Source organism: Hemicordylus capensis, chromosome 6, assembly GCF_027244095.1.
Source record: "Hemicordylus capensis ecotype Gifberg chromosome 6, rHemCap1.1.pri, whole genome shotgun sequence".
NCBI classification, from domain to species: domain Eukaryota; kingdom Metazoa; phylum Chordata; class Lepidosauria; order Squamata; family Cordylidae; genus Hemicordylus; species Hemicordylus capensis.
Genome location: NC_069662.1, coordinates 103782477 through 103801888, shown reverse-complemented (window position 1 = coordinate 103801888; position 19412 = coordinate 103782477). Strand labels below are relative to the sequence as shown.

At 41.8% G+C, this 19412-nt stretch overlaps 1 protein-coding gene across 2 annotated transcripts in view; it reads right to left on the bottom strand.

Annotated features, from left to right (window-relative positions):
- The window catches only part of TOPAZ1 (testis and ovary specific TOPAZ 1), an 87140-nt gene that overhangs the window by 24977 nt on the left and 42751 nt on the right, over positions 1 to 19412 (bottom strand). For both annotated transcript variants that reach the window (XM_053262755.1, XM_053262756.1), the window contains exons 9-14: positions 15020 to 15083; positions 12232 to 12383; positions 11392 to 11484; positions 9322 to 9428; positions 6437 to 6503; positions 974 to 1148 (exon numbers count right to left, since the gene is read on the bottom strand). In XM_053262755.1, coding sequence (XP_053118730.1) covers positions 974 to 1148; positions 6437 to 6503; positions 9322 to 9428; positions 11392 to 11484; positions 12232 to 12383; positions 15020 to 15083 — 658 coding nt within the window. The remainder of the gene's footprint in view (positions 1 to 973; positions 1149 to 6436; positions 6504 to 9321; positions 9429 to 11391; positions 11485 to 12231; positions 12384 to 15019; positions 15084 to 19412) is intronic.

Sequence of the window (19412 nt, the reverse complement as noted above, 5' to 3'; positions counted from 1 at the left end):
GCATCTGTATGGAAGGCTAGAGAAGTTTAAACATGGACTTGCAAATAATTAAAGGAGGTGAGTAACCACTGTTGGCTTCATTTGCCTGTGTTGTTCCTTTCCCTTTTGTACAGTGGTAGCTGCAAAGCTCACTCACCCTCCTAACCGAAACAAAATACAGGAGAACCTCGCCAGCCAGCATTCGCAGTTTTGCATATCTACGGTCGGGTGATGGACACCCAATCTCTGTATATGCAGGAAAAAAACCAGCAAAAGGGGGGTTAAACTCGCGTATCTGTGTGTCGGGGTGGCGAGAAATGACCTCGGAGGTAATTTCTGGCAACCATTTTTTTGTGCAGGAGCCATTTTAAAATCTGTGATTTTTCTGCCCGATTTTGGTGATGTTTCAACTCATGGGGGGCATCTTTGGACTCCCGAGGGCCAAGAGATTACAGTAAGGCACTTTTTTGGGCCAGTTTTCTCATTTGGGGGGCTATTTTCAGGTGACTTTTTCACATCCAGAAACCTAACCCCCCATTTTACACAGACTTCAATGCCTCGTTATCCAAGGTTTTGCTATCTGCCCCCTGCCCATGGAATGGACCCCCCCGCTGATGATAAGGTTCTGCTGTATTATGTGATAGTAAAACATAAGCTCATCTGGAAAGATGCCTTCTGTAATACATGCAATATTTAGCATAAATGGCATAAATAAATACATGCAATATTTACATGCAATATGCAGCATAAATAAATACATGCAATATTTAGCATAAAAATATTTAGCATAAAAGTCTTACTGGTAGGGCAGAGACAAGGAAAATCCAAGCATCTTCAACTTTCATTAAATGAGGACTGTTCCATTTGCATGCGACTCCAGAATACTTGACAATATATTGCTTGTACTACCTGCATTTCAGTATGTAATCTTCTATTCTTTAGTTTAAATGAAGTATATGAGCAATTCAAGGTGTCACTATTCTACAAGTTTTACCTGCAGCTGCAAATTCACAGAAAGGAATTCCTGGTCTCTGTCCCTTCATGGAATTTGTTAAGATGTTAGCAATGCACAATGAGTATTTTTCAAGGTTTCCAAAGTTTTCACACCCTCTCCTCAAATTAATGTACAAAGTTCCCAATTTAGTCCAGTCACCTTTTTCTTTACAGTGCTGTTCCAAATAAAAACATCAAGAATTACAAAAGATATTTAACCATAATGGCTCAAAGACAAACATTGACAAACATAATGGCAGATACGTTTTTGCTTTAATTTAGAATTCAGTATTTTAGGCTTTATTTGCTACTTGGTGATTGTTCAATTAAGTTTTATGAAACCTTGTATATTATATTGTACAACTCAAGTATCCCAAATAGCTATTGAACAAAGGGTAGGAAAAAGGAACACTGGACTTACCGTGAAGGATTCTTTTTCCCAGTGTCATCCATCATAATGGATTGTTACTGACATTCTCAAGGAGATAGGACTACTTTTAATGTGAGGCTAGTTTCTGCATGCCAGAGCCCAGTTCCAGGATTGCTGCAGAGAGTAAATCAGACTGAGAAAGAGAGAAAGCCTAGAAAGGCAAAAAAAAGGTTACTACACATATGAAACACAGCAGGAAAATTTCCTGAACACTGAATCGTCCTGGGAGCCATTGCCACCCAAACACTAAAAACCCAGCCCAGAAACAAGAACTATATACATCCAAAGGAGGATTGGATGACTTCCATACACTGGGGAAAAGAACCCTTCACGGTAAGTCCAATGTTCCTTTCTCCCAAGTGTAGGAGATCATCCACCATAATGGGATGTGCCCATGCGGTAATTATATGAGAGGGAAAGGATGTAAGTAAACATCCTGCTGAAGCACCTTGAAGCCAAAAGTGGCCTAGGCCATCTAGGAGGAGGAAATTTTGTAATATCTAATGAAGAGGTTAATGGAGGACCATGTAGCCTCCTTAAATATATATTCAGAAGCAGTGCATGGGCCAGAGGCCACCAACGGGGATGCACTGTGGGTGGAATGAACTGTGATACCCTTAGGTACAGGAAGGCTGAAGTATTCCTATGTAAGGGCGATTGAAGGTCCAAATCCACCTGGCCAGAGTGACCTTGGAGACCTTGGCACCCAGGGACAAGGGATGAAAAGAAGCAAACGAGTCGGACCTTCAAAGGTGTTTGTTATGCCCGAGGTATATGCGGAGCACTCTAAAAACATCCAGGGTATGCCACAGTTTCTCCCTGGGGTAGGAGGGAGATGGACAGAAGGACCACATCCTGGGACCTATGGAAATTGGAGTTGACCTTTGGGAGGGAAGTAGGGTCAAGTTTGAGGACCACAGAGTCTGGTTGGAACAGGCAGAGCTCTTTTCGAACTGAAAGGACCCCCAGCTCTAACACCCTGCGAGCAGATGTAATGGTGACCAGGGATAGGACTTTGTAGGACAGAATCTTAAGGGACACCGAATGAAGTGGCTCAAACGGGGCTTAGTCAGGGTGTTGAGCACCTCATTCATATTCCAGGATGAGTAGTGGTGAATAGGTGGTGGGGTGAGATTGGAAGCCCCTGAGGAACTAGCGGAGGATGAGGGTGAAGGGTTGCAGAGTCTGAGAAGGAGAGATTAAGTACCGATGCCAGGGCAGAGGTCTGGCATTTGAGGGTACTTGGGTGAAGGTGGAGGTCCAAACAAGCCTGTAGGAAAGACAACACCTCCAATACTCCTGCTGTATATGGGTCAAGATGTTTTCTGTGGGCCCATCTTGAGAAAGCGGACCATGTCACCTGGTAGATCCTACTGTGACGGGAAGCCAAGATGGAGTTCTGAACAGCTAGAGAACAGTCATTGGTGGTTAGGGCTGCACACTCAACCTCCATGTGCACAGCTGGAGCCACTCTGGATCTGGATGGAGGATAGTACCCTGGGACAGGAGGTCTTCCCGAAGGGGGAGGTGCTATCAAGGGCGAATGGAAAGGCTGACCAGATCCAAAAACCACAGTCTCTGGGGCCAATGGGGGGCGATCAGGATTAATTCCGCCTGCTCCACCAGTAGTGTCCTTGGTTATGATGGCTATTGGAGAAAAGGCATATAGAAAGGCTGGTGGCCACTGAGCTGTGTCTGTTGCTTCAGCCAGAGAAACCAGGTGTAGAAGTAGAGTAGGAGGTGATTCACTGGGGAAGCAAACAGGTCTACCTCTGGCAGTCCCAGATGAGTAGTCAGTTCACTGAGCATGTCCGGGTAAAGAATCCATTCAGCAGGATCGATGTCCAGGAGACTGAGCCAAATGGCCTGATGATTGGCGATGCCACTGTGTTCTACTGATATGAAGGCCAGATGTAGCTCTGCCCATTGAAACAGACAGTAGGACACCGTCATCAGTGCTCGCAACCTGGTGCCACCTTGGTGATTTACATGGGATTTGGTTGTTACATTGCCCATGCATATCAGGACGTGCCGGCCACTAAAGAGAGGAAGGAAATGAAGCAGAGTTAAACGAACTGCATGGAGTTCTAACCAATTGATATTGTGCCTGTCATCCACTCTTGCCCATCATCCAACGATCCTGTGCATATTAGTTGGTGCAGTGGGTGCCCCATTCCACCAGGTTGGTGTCTGTGATGACCATGATCTGAACTGGGTCAGACAGGGTAAGACCCCTGCCGATTCCTGGAGAAAGCCACTATTGAAAGGATCTGCGACCGCAAGGGGAAGGGGAACCTGTATGTGGGTGCGTGCCATGATCATGTCCTGAAAGGTGAGGAGAATCTGCTGCAGCAGACAGGTGTGCCATCTGGCCCATGGGGTGCACTTCAGACAAGCAATCATTGAGACCAGTACCTGGTATTGGAGCATCAGGTCCTCAGAAGACCAGAGTGTGAGATGAAGAAGCAGGGATACTATCTTCTCTCTGCATTCAAGTGGGAAAGATATTGATGCTTGCTCTTGTCAAACAAAGCCCCCAGATGTTGGAGGTACTGAGATGGACTCAGATGGCTTTTTGCGTGATTGACTAGAACCCGTGGTAGCATGGACAATCTAGGGTAAAATGTATATCCTGTAGAAGAGATGAGGAATAGATAAGATTGTCCAAGGAAGGATGCACATGGACTCTGCACAATAATTGGGCAATCTGTTAGAATAGGGACGTAGGCAGACCTTTGAGAGCTCTACTGACGCCAGGAAACCGTTGGGTGTGACCGCTTCCTTGATGGTGTGGAGTGATTCCATACGGAATGTCGTCTTCTTGACAAACTTGTTTAGTTGTTTGAGATCTAGCACCGCCCTCCAAAAATCCTCCTCCTTTTAACATACATTAAAAAAGATGGAATAGACGCCTTGACATGTTTCTGTCAAGGACACTGGTTCTATGGCCTGTGTTTGCAGAAGGAGGAGCATGGCCTGACTCATCCAGAGATGTTTCTCCAGATTCGTGGACCTGGGGGAGACAATGCAGCAATTGGGAGGAATGGAGGAAAGGTCAAGGGAGTATTCATTGGGACACTGTGTTGATCACCTAGCGATCCTGTGTGGTGGCCAGCCATTCCCATGTGAAGCAAAAAAGCCTGCCCTGCAACCAGTTTCTGTTAGACTGTGGCAGGGAGGAGAAAGGGCAGGTTGTCTGGGGCCTGGGAGGCCTCTGCTGCATTTTCTGGTCTGGGGTCAGTCTTGGGGTTTGAAGATGGCATCATGGTGATATCTGAAAGGGAACCATGATCCCCCCTGTAAGGGCCGAGTAGTACGAAAAGAAATCTGCATATGGTGAAAGGGTCTGTCAAAATCCTTACAGTTGGATGGCATAGTGGCATTTTTGGCCCTGGTTTCCACCAGGATTGGGTCAAGCAAATCGTCAAACAGCCAGAGTAGCTGGAGGTATGGGGACAGGGACAGGTAGTGCATCTAGAGGGTGCTGTGGAGGAGAGTGAGTAACTGTGTGTTTGGGCGGGGGCAGAGACTTGGGTAATGAAAGAGTTGCCTGCTGTCTATGCCTGGACTCCACATGTCTGGAAATAAATCATCCTCTCTCCATGATAGGAATGGCCTCCCTGCTAGGACTGGAGTCAGGGGAGGAAGAAAAAGATGGTCTGGGGGGATCACTGTTTTCCTGGAGGAGGGACAATGTTAGGTAAAGCAGACTGAGAAAGAGGGGGAGGGGCTGGCTGAGGGGTGCATAGAGCAATACATCCCCCTGGTTAGAAATCTTTTAGACACTGTGCGATATCAAGTGGGAATGGCTCCTTAGGCCCCTGAGGTGGAGGAAGGGGGTTAACTCACTGGAGTTGCAGGACTGCCAGCAGGGATGTTCTCGGAAACATGAGGCTGGTCCAGCAGGCACAGAGGCCTGAACTGGAGGCAGTTGAGACACTCGCCCTGCAGTAGTGGTTGGGTGGGATGCGGGGGAAAGCATGGCAAGGCTGATTCCCCCTCCCAGAAATGCAAGGCAGGCTTCAGCAGCAGTGAGTCTGGATTGGCACTAAAATCAGAGGTCGGTGTCCAACGTCTGAGCAGGGCTTCTCAAGAGTAGGAAGCAACTGGCAGGGTGGGTGCTGCTCACAGACTGATTGTAATAGGAGGTGCTCAACTAAGCTGCACTGATGGTGGCTTAGAAATCTTCCTGCAGGGCGGAGAATGCTTTTCAGTGTTTGACCTTGTAAAAATAAAAATGTAAATAAAAAAATACGGCTCAATGGGCCAAATTAGAAACAGAAAAAACATCTAGCATTTTGGAGAATTAAAGAAAAACAGTTCTCTTCCCACCCTTGCACAAGCTGAAGGGGAAAGGGAAGAGGTAAGGGCAGAAAATAGATCAAAAATTTGAAGAAGAAAAATAGGAAACTAGCCTGAAGCTTTTTGATAAGCTCAGGAGCTCTTTCACAGTCCTGCAGCCTTGAACAATTGGGTCCTGGTGCCCAGAAACTAGTTTCACATTAAAAGTAGTCCTGTCTCCTTGAGCATATCAGGTATACAACCAATTATGATGGATGACCTCCTACACTGGGGGGAAATGGCTTAATATGGGATTTAATTCATTAATTTTGATTAGCTGTCCCTGTAAAATGATGTCCAGTTTTGAAACTTTTGGAAAACTGTCATAATTAGTCTTAAATGCATCACCTTAGACAAAATATTTAGATGGCTTGTCTGCTACTCAACTGTGGCTGTTAAAAGTTTTCCTTAACAGTAGTCTCTCTTAGGATCAAATGAAGATTCTAACAACAAAATATTGTTTTCTATTTTTGACACACAAACGCAGCCAAGGAAGCGCAAACTGCTTGGAAAAACCAAGAGGGAGAAAAGGGTGTTTTAACTTATTTTTCTCTAGCAGGTTTATCTATTGAAAGCTGCCCGAATCACAGCTGTTTCTTCCAATCAAAGGATGTCCAATATCTAGTTTTGACATAATTTTATTAGTACCATTAATGTTAACTGTTCTCTTAACAAAACATGTATTTACTGTACCTGGAATTCTGCTATTGCTGTATCAAAATCACAAATGCTGGCCTTGTGGAAATGCCTTGCCTGGAATCTTCAGAACAAAATTTATAGTTATAGTATCTATTAAGAATGCTTAAAATTTGGGTTTTAACATAAAACACACAATTCAGACCCTACATTGTTCAGGCCTTCACAACACACACTGCAGTCAATACTATGTGGTCAGTACTAAGTGGTGCAGTGGTTAGAGTGTTGGATTAGGATTGGGGAGACCCGAGTAAAAATCCCCATTCAGCCATGAAACTCACTGGGTGACTCTGGGCCAGTCGCATATCTCTCAGTCTAACCTACATCACAGGGTTGTTGTGAGGACAAACAACCATGTACACCACTCTGGGCTCCTTGAAGGAAGAGCGGGACATAAATGTAATCAATAAAATAAAAATAAATACACCTTTAGGTATTTAAACATACCAGAACACAGGGTGGTTAAGAGAAGCAGCTTCATCACGCTTCTTCAAGCGCAGAAATGTACACTTGGATACTTAGAAATGTTGCAGAGGATTTGGGAGTACTACTTTGTGCTATATATTTTTTAAAAAGCAGGGAGAAGATGGTGACTATGTTGACTATGATGTATATCATCTGAACAGCAGCCCACTTTTCTTTCCCTCAACCTTCCTGTTAGCTGCTGTTAGATTCTGCCTCAGACAACAGCACCGGCTACTTTTAATGGGGATAGTTGCTGCTTCTTTTAGTAGAGATAGCGGCTGCAACTTCCCTTCTGGGGGAAACAGTAGCTCCTGGGGAATGGGCAATCCAGACTGGGATTTCAGCATGAAGGTCTTTAATCCTTTCCCAGGGTTACAATGAAAACTGCACCTCAGAAGTTGCCATTAGCAGCAATGGGTGCTTCCCTCCTGGGACTAACAAACAGCAGCTTGCGCCGTGTGTGTATTTTAGTTGGGATTGTGGCCGAAAAGGGAAGGGTTAAATATCCCTCCCCATGTTCCCTATGCCTCCTTCCCCCAGCTATTTAATTTCAAGATACACAAGGCAATACTACACATACAACATAACATGTAGTCTATCCCTTAGGTGCGCAACTACAGCTTAATGGTAGAGCACATGCCTTGCATGTATACAGATCCCTGGTTTAATCCTTGACATTTCCAGTTTGAAGGATCTCTGGTAGCGGGTGTTTAGCAAGATCTTATCCTGAGACCACGGAGAACTGCTGCCAGACACAGCAGACAATACTAGGTGAGATGGACCAATGATCTGAATCAGTATAGGGCAGTTTTATGTAACTGAAGTGCAACCTGCATTAACAAATAAAAGCAACAGGACCCAGAGAATGCTCAGGAAGTGCCCAATATAGTTCAGTCTCTGAAGTCAAATAGGTTTTTGATAATCCATCACATAGATAGACCATCTGGGAATCCCATATAAGTTACTCAGTTTCTTGAAGTAAGGGTGGAAAAAATAAAAAATTAATCTGACCAAATTAAAAAACAATGGTAATAAAATGACCTGAAGAGTCATTTGAATTGAGGACTGCTTCCTAAAATCCATAAAAATCTGAACACATGGGGTTTTATCCTAACCTTTCATAGATCACAGTTCCATTGCAGGAAGCTCCATCTGCTTAAGAAAGGAGACCTGTACTTATGCAAGGGATCCTTCCATGAGCAAAAGGGTCTTTGCACAAGTGCTACTCTCTTTTTACAAGCGGAGGGAGCTTCCAATGAGAGTCATGTTCAGTAAAAGGTTAGGACAATGCATAATATAAAGATGTAATAACATTTTCATTAATTACATGAAGCCTCTTCACAATGTTATGCTACAAACATTTTATCATCCTTCTTTAAGCCTAAAATATATAGTCTAACATGTATAGAAATGTATAGTCTAAAATGTATAGCATGCACACACACGTCACTGTTGATATATGGCAACCTCTTGCTCTATTGGCTTGAGGCACTTGCCTTACGTACATTCACAAATTACCAAAGCAATGCCTAAGTATACCCTTCATGCTGCGATACGCAACATAAGGTTCTGCAAGAAAAAGTTAGTGTGTGTTACTTTCAATTTTGCTAGTGACACTTCTCAGTATATCAAAAGAGGTTGAATCTTACCCATAATTATAGTGTAGTGTAATGTGTAAATTTAATAATTTGGGCAAATCTACTCCCATGTCAATTTTAAGTCTAAGGAGATACTTATTTCATTATACAAAGGTGCTTAGGTGCATCTGAATAGTGGTTTTGAGGGTGGGGTACGTGTTCAACTAATGCACATTAAAAGCTTATAAGTGTACATGGTACAAGTAACTGCACCATCTTTTACAATTACAATACAGAGGCAGTTCTGGGACTTGTGTGGACTAGAAAAATTCACATTTTTGGTGCAAAGGAAAGAAGATTATGGCTTTTCCTAGGTGGGTTTTGCCCACTTTCTTGTACATCCGTTTTTCATAATGCAGTATATTTCTCCATCTGGGGTCAGCTGCTTTATTGTGTTTTCCTCCAATTCCGGCTCTTCCCTACCTATAGCTTCAAAAACTATTAAATTGCTCCAGGGAATTCTAAAAATTCAGTTAGAATATTTTGTTGCATTTATTTTTGGGAATTTGCACAAACATTATACACAAGAACCCTCAAGAACCACTTATATCATATGAAAACAAAATAGCATATGATAAAAGTATTTCTAAAACAATACAATACAATCTCATTAATAGAATATCATGTTGAGAAGAGTGACTTTATAACATGTACAGGTTGATATTTTCCTATGTTTCCAACACCAGTAGTTGGGGAAATGCATTTCAAGCTACAGTTTTAATTAAAAAAATGTATTTATGCATGTTGTATTACAGCTAATGTATAACGTAAAGTACATACCTAGATAAAAGTATAGCCATTTCCTTACTGGAAACTTCTAGTTGTTTTAGGAACTTGGTGATATAGCTAAAATGCTCATAATCAAGAACCATTCCAGCATCAACAAGCTGTGGTAGCAAATGAAAAACTGAACATGAACATATCTGAAGGAAGACTTCCTAAATAATTAGAAATTTATAATGCTCTTTTGTGAGACAGAGTAGTAAACACAGTTAAGTAATACACCTATTTATAAAGTCTTAAATGGAACATATTTAAAATAAGCAAAGCCCGTGAAAGAAATTTTATGGAGAAATCTGAGTATATTTAGTAGCAACCACCATGGAATTCCTGACATCCAGATAGATTCTGCCTGGTTCACAGCTGCAGTGCCTCACAGGCAATGTAGATTATACTATACCTATGGTAAAGGCAGGGCTGACCTTTTCTTAAAGAAGCAAAGCAGTCAATTCAGGTAATGGATTCCTGATGAGGTACCAATTTTATGCCACTAATGCATCCCTATTTATGATTTTGAAAGAAAGAATGGAAGGGCATTCTTTGAATTTTGATTCACATTAAAAAAAGGCCTAGAGGCCAAACCATATGTACATTAAACACATACTGTTGAAGATGTATACTGCTGGAGATGGAGTTCCAGTGCATCGACCTTTTGCACCAACTATCCTAATGACCACTAGGGGTAATGGGAGCAGAGGTAGCTAGTCAGGGTCTTCTTACCTGTCCCTGCTTTCCTCTGCTATATGACACCTGCTTTGACTCCTAGGGTACTTCCTATAGTGAGTCAGTCATTTTCCTTTCCTCTTTGAGAGAAGATGGAAACATCTCTCTCTCTCTCCCTACCAATTCATTATGTAATGGATAGGTCAGTGGTTCCCAAACTGGGAGCCTCCAGATATTCCTGAACATCTCCCATCAGCCCCAGCCACATATTGTAGCTGGAGCTGTAGTTCAGCAACATCTGGGAATGAGTTTGGGAACCACTGGGATAGGTCTTTCCTATCTCAAAAGTACTTCACCAATAAACAAGTTAAGTAACTTAGACTTTACAGTGATCTCCATGAGTGTTACTTTAAATAGCTGCAACAACTAAACTCTGGACTCTGTAACTGGAATGGTAGTTTCCTTGGTGCTTTGCTAAATAATCACAAAACCCCAACACATACTCTAGACCTCTGTGTTTAATTTAAAACAAAAAACAAACCAGCCATAGTGGTGGGGAGTGGAGTGGAAGATTGGGTCTTCTCAGTAGTCATCTCTAGGTTGTTGAATGTGCTCCCCCGTGGGTATATGAGGTTTATCATCCCCAGAGGCCTTCAAGAGAGCCCTAAGGACCCACCTTTTCAGCTTGTTGTTATTTAAATAGTTTTAATGGTCTTGAAATGAGTTTTATGTAAATTCTAAGCATACTGAAACTGTTTTAAAACAACAATCTTTTTAAATTGTGAACTGCCCTGAGTTGTTTTTGGATGGGCTTATTGGGATTTTTTTTTTTTAAGTACATCCTCCCTGCGCACCATGATCGCCCAAACCAGCTATAATGCAATTTCAACACAAAACATAAAAAACAAACCAACAAACACCTGCTACAACCACAGAGGGCAAAAGCTACAAATTTAATGTAATGTGCAGCTGGGCCCTAAGGCTAACACTGATTGGACAGAGTCCTATTCATGCTGTGCAGGCCACAGCCTTTACCAAGATGGCCAACTTCAGCTTATACCAGTGTGCTATGGGGCTTGCCAGAATTGTAGCCCTCTAAGAATTCTGCCTCCAAATCTTTTAACAATTTAGAATTCTAGCAGAATTCAGTAGAACCATATTTGCCCCACACCTCCTCCTGTGATCTTCAAGATCAGACATGCATCTCTCCACCCATACCAGATCCATATTATGGGAGCAGAAAGGCATCCTTCATTATCACTCTAGTCATAATCCTTTTTCTTTTGGAAACACTACTTTTTTATATGAGCTGACGAGCAGATAGAAACTAGCACAGAATGCAGAATCATCTGAACAGAAAATATAATTTTTAATATTTAGGAAGGAATCAAACTATTCAATTAATACCTTACAAGAGATGTCAATTAGTTCAGGCACTGTCTCTTTTGTTTTCATCGAAGCCACATACTCAAACACTTTGAGGAGAAGGCCTACAGTTGGCTAAACAAAAATAATGTTTTAATACTAGAGCCAAGTACATCAATTAACTGACAGAACCTAAAGACAATTTTAATCTGAAACATTTTGGCCGTGTCTCATTTACAAGACTTCAAAGTCTTACCTCTGAGATGTAATTGCCACTTCTGAGCAGCTGTAACTCCACACCAGTGCAGTATCATCTGTATTGCAGAAGTGCAAGTCAGAGGATGTGAAGATTGTGTGGGGAATAACCCCACTGGGCCAATCCACCAGTTTTCAGATACAGTCAATACTGTTCTGGAGTGGGATACCAGCCACATAGAAGCATAAACATTCTGCTAGATTTTTCTTTCCAACTTTGTGCCAACAGCTTATTTTGATAAAACACATGGAGCTACTCTTTTGAAATTCAATTTATCCAAGTATGATCTGTACTGGAGTCAAACATCCACAAACCCACTTGACAGCTTGCTAGGATAAGTGTCCTTGTCTTTCTGGCAAGGAGGATACTACAAGCTCATTTGTGCTGCATTTTGGAGAAGTAAGAAAGAGGGAGTCTTTTTCACAGATTCTTTTCCCCATAACGTAGCACAAATGAGAGAAATCTTTTCTTTCTCAAGCCTTCTGGCATATGCTAAAATAGTCATATGGTTTTTTAATATGAATAGCTCAGAACCAAATAGGCAAGTGAACAAAACTGAAAGCCTATTACAACAAATTATTACACCATGAGTCTAAAGGGCCTTTAAAATGAGCCAGGTTACTTACCAGTTTTTTAATCATTATGCTAGTATTCAGTACACGAAACAATTCTTTCAGCAAATGATCCTGCAGCAAAGATGTTAGCAGGTCATTTAGTATTTGTGAATCCAAATGTATCCCTGGAGTAATTTCTTTATAGTAATCTGTAAATATCTGGACTAAAGAAATTAGGAAATTTGGGATTATTAAATGTTTCAGTAATTTACTGTGAGTCATCAATTAACATGAATAGTCATGTTAAGAAAAAATAAAAATAAAAAATTAAAGTGGATATTCAGCAAGAGGAATGATTTTATATTCTATATTCAGCAGGAGAATTTGATGTTTTTTTCTACAAGAGAAAAGCAGCTTGTTTCCTGTATATCAGCATTATTTCATGACATGCAGAATAAAAGTTGCTATATACAATTATTGTACTTCGCAGCAACTCTTATAGTAAATTTGAGTTCTAATGCCACCTACATTGCTATAATTTGTATTGCTCAATTGTAAGCTGCTTTGAGGGCATCTATTGTGTGGGAAAGTGGCCTATACATACTATATCTTCAACTGATTATTTTCCTCCAGACCCAGCCAAGACTTAAGTGAGCATTTCACTCTCTAGGGCCGTTTTACTATTGAGTGGGTCATACTGCTACCCAAAACAGAGCAGGGTTAATAGGTAACAAGTCATAAACCTAACTGCTTGTACTGATGTGAACACATTCTCCCATGAATGCCTGAGACAATATTTTTCCACTAACAAAATATTGTGAGCTGTGCGTTGGAAAAACAAGGTCTCTGTCAACAGACATTCTACCTTGAAAAATGATGCCTACACTACTACATTCCCCACTCCAGAGAAATTCTGGGAAGTCTCTTGTCTTATATGTATCAGGTAGTGAGACCTTTTCAGCACTAAAATACTAGTAAAAGTATAGTCTACAAATCAAAAGGATGTCAAGAACTTGAAAGAAAGCACTTATACAAACAGACCAGTTTCATAACGAACTATTCCGTGAAATAACAGTTCTCATAAATTTAACTACAAATTTTTGCCTTTGTTTGGATGAGTGAATAAAAACTAATGTTTTTTTAAAAAAAGAAATTAAAAAAATCAGATTGTTTTGATTTTTTAAAATGTTAATAAATTAAAATTCTCTTAAAAAAAAACATGCTTAAGATTAAATTTCATCACTAACATGCCACTCCTACACTTACAGTCTCTTAAAAATGAATAGCGTTCTCTCTCTCTCTCTCTCACACACACACACCAAATACGGGCATTCATTTCAGTTTACTTTAGAGCCGATCCATCCATGAGGCAGATCTAGGCGATCACCTAGGACACCAATTCTTGGGGGATGCCACAGCTCCCATGCAGAAGTCCTGGGCAGGGTTCGCCTCCTTGCTGGTCCCTGGCTTGCTTTTCTTCCCCCACCCCTGCCATCAGTGTACTTTGTCCCCGCCTTGTTCTGCCCTGGTTGCTCAAACAAAAGCCTCCATCCTGGTTTCTCAAGTGCCCAGATGGAAATAAGGTAGTAAGTGGTGTGCATGTCGGTTGGGTTGGCTGTGGTTGGGCCTGGCTGGTTGCAGAGGGAAGCTCTTCACAATACTGTTAAAAGTTGCCTCTCAGGGGGACAGAGAGATTGGTTGGCCTTGAGGATCACAGGGCTTGCACTGTTGAGGGAAAGGAGGAGTGGCAATAGAGGAAGGGTGAGCACTGAGCAGGCTTTCAGCTCCTCAAGTGTTTCCTCTCCCATGGTATCTCCAAACCAGTGCAGGCTAGTCATTCTTTGGTTATCCATGCAGGCTGGTCATTCAAACCAGTGAATGAGCAGCCTGCATGGCTCAATTTAAAGGTAGGGCTCTGTACTCCTTAGCTGAGGAATCAGGCAAAGTCCAACTTTGTCTAGGGCACCAAAAACCCTAGGGCTGGCCCTGGTTTCCTCTCATGAAAATGGCTCTAGTTTGCCTAGCAGACTAGAACCATCCACCCAGCAACTACAGGCTCTTGCCTTTAGAAACTTCTGGGCTTTCAAATTTCTATTTCTAACCGTCCTGAGCCATTTTGGAATGGCGGTATACAAATAAAATAAATAAAATAATACGGTAATAAAAATAAAAAATAAACCAGACTAAAGTCACATGTGCAAAGACACAGGCTAGACAGGAGGATGGTTGTTTGTGCTGGGGCTGGGCCAAGGCAGTTCCATTATATTAAAAACCAGTTGTGTGCTATTTTCTAAATTAATTGAAAATAAATTATCTACACAATTACATAAAGCATGTCCATGTAGATGTTGTAAATGCTCTGCTGAGCTGCAAATTAATATGTTTTAGAGATCAGATCTGCACTTTTGTTTAAGAAATATATGAAATTATCATTGAGAAACATTTTTACATCAATGATTTAAACTGAAGTTCCCTCTTGGTGATTTAATTCAGAATTTAAATCAATAATTAAAGTCACCCTGATTTAAATCAATCCATCCTGGTTCCACATATTAGGCTCAACAACTGCTGCAATACTATCATTCACAGCCAAGCAGTGTGACAACTCACAAATCAACTCCCAAATGCAAATATTTTTGGAACTACTTTCTTACAATAGAAATTTAGATACTATGTTTACAGCCACATTTCTACTGAATTCAACAGAGGGTTTGTGAACCAGCATAAGGCGGTTCGAGTTTTTAATGTAATGTGTTATATAGCCTTCTATATAGAATCACCTAAATATTAGCACAAATCTATACCCTAGGCCCAATGAGTTGCTTGTTTTATAATGGTGAATATAGTCAGTGTTTCATACCTGCACGCTTCAGCAAAACTACTTCACCAATACTTATATATTTCTTAAGTATTTCATTGCAAATCTAGAAAAGAAACATACCCACAAGTTCGTTAGAAGTTTCTAAAATATGAGAAGCCAAATGTTTATTATGCAAATCATTAACACACACATTGAGAGTTTAGTATGATTGAATATCAATACAAACTAGTTAGCAATCAAAGGAAATGCAGCAATTAAGTAACAAAAGACTGGCTTACATACAGTCCTTTTCTGAAGGGACTATTTCACTTATCAGTATTCTCTGTGGATAATACTTCTATAGTCTACAATCCAAAGCACATTTATTTAGAAGATAATTCCACTGAAATCAGCAGGACTTTTTTGCAAGCAGCTGTGTTGAAGACTGTAGTGGCAACCTATGGCAGAATTTTCCAACAACCAGAGCCACTTGAGGAGTAATGTGAAATCAAAGAAACAGGCTGCTTACCTGTGGCTACATTCATAAGCCTGGGTTCTGCGCCTGGGCAGGACCTTGCAGGTAGAATGCTCAATCTCCTCGGGGCACTCTAAGTGTGTTGCATGTTCAGTGCGACCATTTATTTGGCAATTAAAGTGCCGCTTCCTTCGGTTCCTGGATGGCCGCCATGTTAGACAACCATTCTGTAACTTAGAGCAACATCATACAACACAACAGGTAAGAAAAACTCCTGTCTTACTGCTGTGGAGAGCTCAGGAGGGTCTTATGAATGTCTATGGATCACTTAAAGATCAGTTCTTACAGGTAAGCAACCTGCTTATTTTTAATGTGATCTGTAGCCGATTCATAAACCTAGGTGATTAAGCAAGTTTACCCAAGATGGTGAGCTTGCTAATCACAGTAAGTAATTGCAGTGGTAATTGCAGTAAGCTACTGCAAGACCCTCTTCAAGGCACTCCTTCCAAAGTTGGCTGCAGCAGCCAAGCAAAAATCCAATGCATAATGTTTCATGAAAGGCAGATTAGAGGACCAAGCAGCTGCCTGACATATCTTGCATCCTAATCCCAGATAAATGGGCAGCAGAGGCTGTGTAAGATCTGACAGAATGGACTTTAGTTGTGCATGGAAGCTCAACCCCTTGTACTTTATAAGCCATTAAAATAAGTTCCACTAGCCAATGGAACAAAGGCTGACGAAAGATAGGTTGTCCCATCAATTTCCCCTTGTAATATGTGAACAAAGACCTGGACTTTCATTCTGTTCAGGTAAACAACTATGCCTATCTTACATCCAAAGCATTCAAGGCGTATTCCAAAGCAGAGCTTGAATTCTGGGGGGGGGGAGTGGGAAGCACAATCTCACTATTTAGAAGAAAGTCCCAAACAACCTTTGGTAAAAAACATCGGATCCATACACATAACCACCTTGTTTGTGAAGAGTTGAGTATAGGGAGCATCAGCTCTTAATGCTGCCAGCTCACTGACCCTTTTTGTCATTGTTATTGCAACTCAAAAAGCAGTCTTAAGAGCTTTAAGCTTCAGAGGTATTGTTGCCATTGGCTCAAAGGCCTTTTCTGTCAAAGAGGAAAGCACCAAAGACAAACCCCACCGTCCCAGAGGCTGGCTGACAGGGGTTTGACATTGTTCATGCCCCTCAGAAATCACTTGCAATCAGGAGATTGCCATCTCAACCAGCAAATTTGTTAGAGATGGCTGCTACGTGAACCTTTATGGATATATCTGCTAATCCATCTTGCTTCAAGGAGGTCAAAGACAGGAGGACCTGTGTTTGTTTTAATGTAGCCTCCTTTGGAATGAAGCCCTCAGAGGAAGCATAGGCAATGATTAGTTTCCATTTGTAAGCTTAACAGCATCTGGTGGAGCTTTTTCAAACATTCAACAGTATCGTCTTCAGAACCCCATCCTCCATGCCACCAGTTGCAGCATTACGAGGTTCAGATGAAGTATTAGGCCACTGTTTTATTTTTATTATTATTACATTTGTACACTGCCCCAAACTTTCGTCTCGTGTTTTGAGACAGCGTCCAGTCTCATTAGCAATTTCAGAGTCTTCCGAGACAAGTGAAGTAGCATCACAAACTATTGCTGATGTGGCCACCAAGGAACAATTAAAATGCACTTCACGTCCTCTTGCAGAATCTTTGCCAGAACTGTTCAGCAGTGGAGGAGAAATGTAAAACAGGGTGCCTTTCCACAGTCTCTGGAGTGCATCACCCTCAGAGCGACAACCTAGGCCTGCATGAGAACAATATGAGATTATTTTTTGTTTTGTAATGTGCAGATTGGGCTTGAACAGAGATAGGAACCACAGCTGTAGCAGCCACATCTTTAAGTGTGCATATGGTACAGTCACTGTGCATGTTGTCATCAAGCCTAGTAGATGCTGGATTTGATGTTCACTTTGACATGGCGCCTCCCAGCAAATGGACATGAAGTCTCTTATCAATTTATGTCTCTTGCTTGGCAAGTATGTCTTTGATTGAATGTCCAGTATCGCTCCTATGTATTGAATCAAAGTGTGACTTTTTCCAGTTCACTGAGATCCCCAGATCCTCCAAAAGATGTAGAACATATTGGATCTGATAACGTAACCCGCTTGCAGTGCTTGCTGTTATGAGCCAGTCATCCAAAAAAAGGGAGGATGGAGATTCCTTCTTTTAGCAGATGAACTATGACCACAGCCATGCACTTTGTAAAAACCCTGGGCAGGCACAGTGGATAGTCCAAACGGCAATACATTGTACTGGCACACTGCACTTCTTGCTATGAAGCACAAATATCTTCTGTGATTGGACTGGATGTCAATGTGGAAGTACACATCTTTTATGTCCAACGTTGCAAGCCATTCTCCCTTGTAAAAGGAGAGGCAAGATGCTTTGCAATGTTATCATTCAGAACTTCTTGCATTGACAAATCTGTACAGTATTTCCAAGTCCATGATAGGCCTTATACCCTCATCCTTCTTCAGAATTTGGAAATAACAGGAGTAGAACTTGTCTCTATCAGATTTCCACTGTACAGGAGCAACTGCCTCTTTTCCCAGAAGTTCCTTCACTGCCTCAACCAATGCAGGAATTGTAGGCATGTAATTTATCCCTTGAAATGTTTGTTTGTTCTTGATCTCTGTTGCATAGCTCGTGGTGACAATGCGTAGCACACAGCCATCTGATGTTACGTTGTGCCATGCAGATGTACATCAGCCTAGTCTGATGGTCAAGGGAGTGGAGGAAAGATGTGGGAAAGGTGGAATTTCCAGACAATCAAAGGTGCTGATTCAGGAGATCTTGTGGCTTCCCATGAGAAACATGTTGCTTGTCCTTTGCAGGGAACCCTTTGCGTTGGTTATGGCGGTAAGGTTTTCTGTAGTCCTTATGGTCAGTTGACTTGAAATCCTGTCACTGTCTCCCATAAGGACATTACTTAGTAGCAAAGGTGGAATGGGTATTATTAGGTGTGAAGGTCTTAGCAATTTATTTAGATTTTAAAAGTTTCTTCATTATTTCATCTGTGCTCTCAATAAACAACCCTTCCCAAGGGGAGATGTTTAACTTTGTCTTTCCTATCATTTTGCAGATTATCAGACTGCAACCAAGTGTGACAATGTATAGAGACTGTTGTGACCATGAACCTAGATTCTGTCTCTGCAAGATGTTTGGCTGTACTAAGATGTTGTTTCAGAAGATCAATAGACTAGGCAAAGAATTGCTTGAATTTACACTGAATATCCTTATATAGACACTATCGCATATAGAGTGCATTAGAACAGCCCTGCTGGATCAGGCCCAAGGCCCATCTAGTCCAGCACCCTGTTTCTCACAGTGGCCCACCAGATGCCGCTGGAAGCCTACAGGCAGGAGTTGAAGGCATGCCTTCTCTCCTGCCGTTACTCTCCTGCAACTGGTACTCAGAGGCATCCTGCCTTGGAGGCTGGAGGTGGCCTATAGTACTCCAACTAGTAGCCGATGATAGACCTCTCCACCATGAATTTATCCAAACCCCTCTTAAAGCCATCCAGGTTGTGGGCTGTCAACCACATCTTGTGGCAGAGAATTCCACAAGTTGATTATGCATTGTGTGAAAAAGTACTTCTGTCTGTTGGTCCTAGATTTCCTGGCAATCAACTTCATGAGATGACCCCTGGTTCTAGTGTTATGTGAGAGGGATAAGAATTTCCCTCTATCTACTTTCTCCACACCGTGCATGATTTTATAGACCTCTATCATGTCTCCCCGGAGTTGTCTTTTTTTCTAAACTAAATAGCCCCAGGTGCTGTAGCCTTGCCTCATAAGAAAGGCGCTCTAGGCCCCTGATCATCTTGGTTGCCCTCTTCTGTACCTTTTCCAGTTCTACAATGTCCTTTTTTAGATGTGGTGACCAGAATTGTACGCAGTATTCCAGTTGTGGTCGCACCATA